This window comes from Oncorhynchus gorbuscha, linkage group LG10, assembly GCF_021184085.1.
Source record: "Oncorhynchus gorbuscha isolate QuinsamMale2020 ecotype Even-year linkage group LG10, OgorEven_v1.0, whole genome shotgun sequence".
Classification (NCBI taxonomy): Eukaryota; Metazoa; Chordata; class Actinopteri; order Salmoniformes; family Salmonidae; genus Oncorhynchus; species Oncorhynchus gorbuscha.
Window position 1 is genome coordinate 14,259,384 of NC_060182.1, and position 2,500 is coordinate 14,261,883.

Below are 2,500 nucleotides of genomic sequence, written 5' to 3' on the forward strand. Positions count from 1 at the left end.
AGGACATAACGTCTGTGAAGATCTGATGCATGATACATTCACACACACAGTAAAGCACGTGTACAGTATTGACAGTTTGACATTTTTAGATGAAACTTATCTGTTCTCTGCTTTCTGTTAGTCCTGTGTAGTCTCTCTAGTTGGTGATAATAATCAGTCTGTCCTGTCCCCCTCTCTCTACCTCTCCTTCTCTCCTCTCAGACTGTGTCGGACCTGGCCCATGTCTCCTGTAAGTGCCATGGTGTGTCGGGCTCCTGCAGTCTGAAAACGTGCTGGCTGCAGCTGGCAGACTTCCGCAAGGTGGGCGAGACCCTGAAGGAGAAGTATGACAGCGCAGCCTCCATGAAGCTCAACTTGCGTGGAAAACTGGTGCAGCGGGACAGCAAGTTCAACCCCCCCACCAGCCACGACCTGGTCTACATCGAGTCCAGCCCAGACTACTGTCTGTCCAATCAGAGCACAGGCTCCCTGGGTACTGTAGGCAGGCTGTGCAATAAGACCTCGGAGGGCATGGATGGCTGTGAGCTGATGTGCTGTGGCCGGGGCTATGACCAGTACAAGGCCCAGATTGTGGAGCGATGCCACTGCAAGTTCCACTGGTGCTGCTATGTCAAGTGCAAGCGCTGCACCAAAACCGTGGACCAGTTCGTCTGCAAGTGAGGAGGAGGAGGAGGAGGAGGAGGATGGGAAGAGTGTGTGTTCGTGCAAGTGTGCATGCGTGTGTGTATCCAGAGAGGCGGAACGAAGGAGGCGAAGAGAGGAAGAAAGAAAAAGAAAAAACTATATAAATTATATTTATAGAGTTAAACAATTATACCGTTGCAGAAGACTGATCTTTTCCATGTAATAGTTCCAAAACATGTTATGTTCTGAAACCGAAAATACAGTGAAATATTTATTTTCTGAGATTATTTTTGCCCGATCATCCAAAGCAAATGTTTAATTAATCCCCAGGCCTGGAGATCAGCAGTCATTATTTTTTTAAACTTTCAATATGACCTATAACAAGGTTCCCCAATAGGTGGTTCCCCAATAGGTGGTTCCCCAATAGGTGGCTCCCCACAGGTGATTTTATTTGCCCCCCTTTCTGAGCAAAACAAAAGGCAAATTATAATTTTCATTGTTGAATTTAAGACTGTAAAATCACTGGGTAATCAGCGCAAAGTTATTTTTAATTTAGGAAATCTATTCCCAAGTATTCCGACGCATAAATAGAGAGAAATGTGATTATATTCCAATGTAATCAGGGTACTGCCAAGTACTGTATCTTTTTTGGATTCTTGCGGTCAATTTGCAGTGTACAAATGATTTATAACTGTGTCTGCCCCCTCGACCATCCTCTCAAGGAGAAATCGTCCACGGCTGAATGTAATTGGGGACCACAGTCCTATAGCTTATATTTGACTAGTCCATTGTGTCACCATGACTGCGAAACGGGAGCTTCTCTCATGTTTCATAACACTAGATGAGTTAAATGTTGTGGTTGATGGAGAACGCTGAATGCCCACAGTCTTAGCTGGTGAATCTGGGGCTGCCGGTAAGAGGGGAATGTTTACTTCCATATTTATGTCACTATAGGGTGGTTAGACCTAAATCAAACCTCCATTGAACATGGTTACATCTGTCTCTATAGGTAGTCATTGGCCCCATCCTAAACCAAACAAGGGCCTAGGAAAGTGGGAGTGATTTGGGTTGGGGTTAGTTCCATCCTGTAATGTATCCCACATGGCCTAGATCTTCCCAGGTGCCCCAGCTAGTCCTCCCAAACACATTCAGCATATGCACTTTGACCCCGAGGCCTTACCCCGTCTGTATGATTTGTTTGTTTTGAGCTACAGTGTCTGTAATATACCATATTATAGTCTACTTTCTCCATATTAAAACCCATATCCACTTAACATATAACATGCTACTTTCATGGTTTAAATATACAATATATGGGCAATGTTGTGGTCATGATGGTGAAATCCCACATGTTCTATATGGTATATAGTAGGTCTAACCAACCAATCACTTATTAAATTGTATGTATTTATTTTCTTTTATCCAAATCTCTTAAGCTTCCAGATAGCGCTGTGGGTTTTTCCTATTTCAATAAATCCATTTAAATCCTACACTTTGTTACATACAATATTTTCAGGTTACTTATCGTTTGTTTTCACATTTTTAAGGAAATGTCACAGATTTAATTTGGTTCCGTGGCATTGTTTTTGTAAAGGGAATTGCCCTTTGTTCTAAAACACCTGCTCATTGTGTTACCCCTGTCCAAGACTTCACAGACGGTTCTAGCCTTTGCTTGTTGCCACAAACTTGTTAATATCCCTCAGCTCCTCCCCACTAGCCCTGTGATCATCTTCATTAGAACATTGTATATGTTATCAATCCAAACTGTATATTTATTCTCTTCGCAATTAATTGAGATTTGCAAAACATATTTCTTATAGCTGTTATTTTGTTTGTTTATTTTTTAAATTGGATCGATGTGCTACTTTGTTTCAAT

The 2,500-nt window shown here is 42.2% G+C and overlaps 1 protein-coding gene across 2 annotated transcripts in view; it reads left to right on the forward strand.

Moving 5' to 3' along the window:
* Nucleotides 1-2,500, forward strand: part of wnt5a (wingless-type MMTV integration site family, member 5a) — a 32,575-nt gene that overhangs the window by 30,050 nt on the left and 25 nt on the right. For both annotated transcript variants that reach the window (XM_046364962.1, XM_046364963.1), the window contains exon 5: nt 202-2,500. This exon is cut by the window's right edge and continues 25 nt beyond it. In XM_046364962.1, the coding sequence (XP_046220918.1) occupies nt 202-660 (459 nt within the window). In that variant the 3' untranslated portion in view covers nt 661-2,500. The remainder of the gene's footprint in view (nt 1-201) is intronic.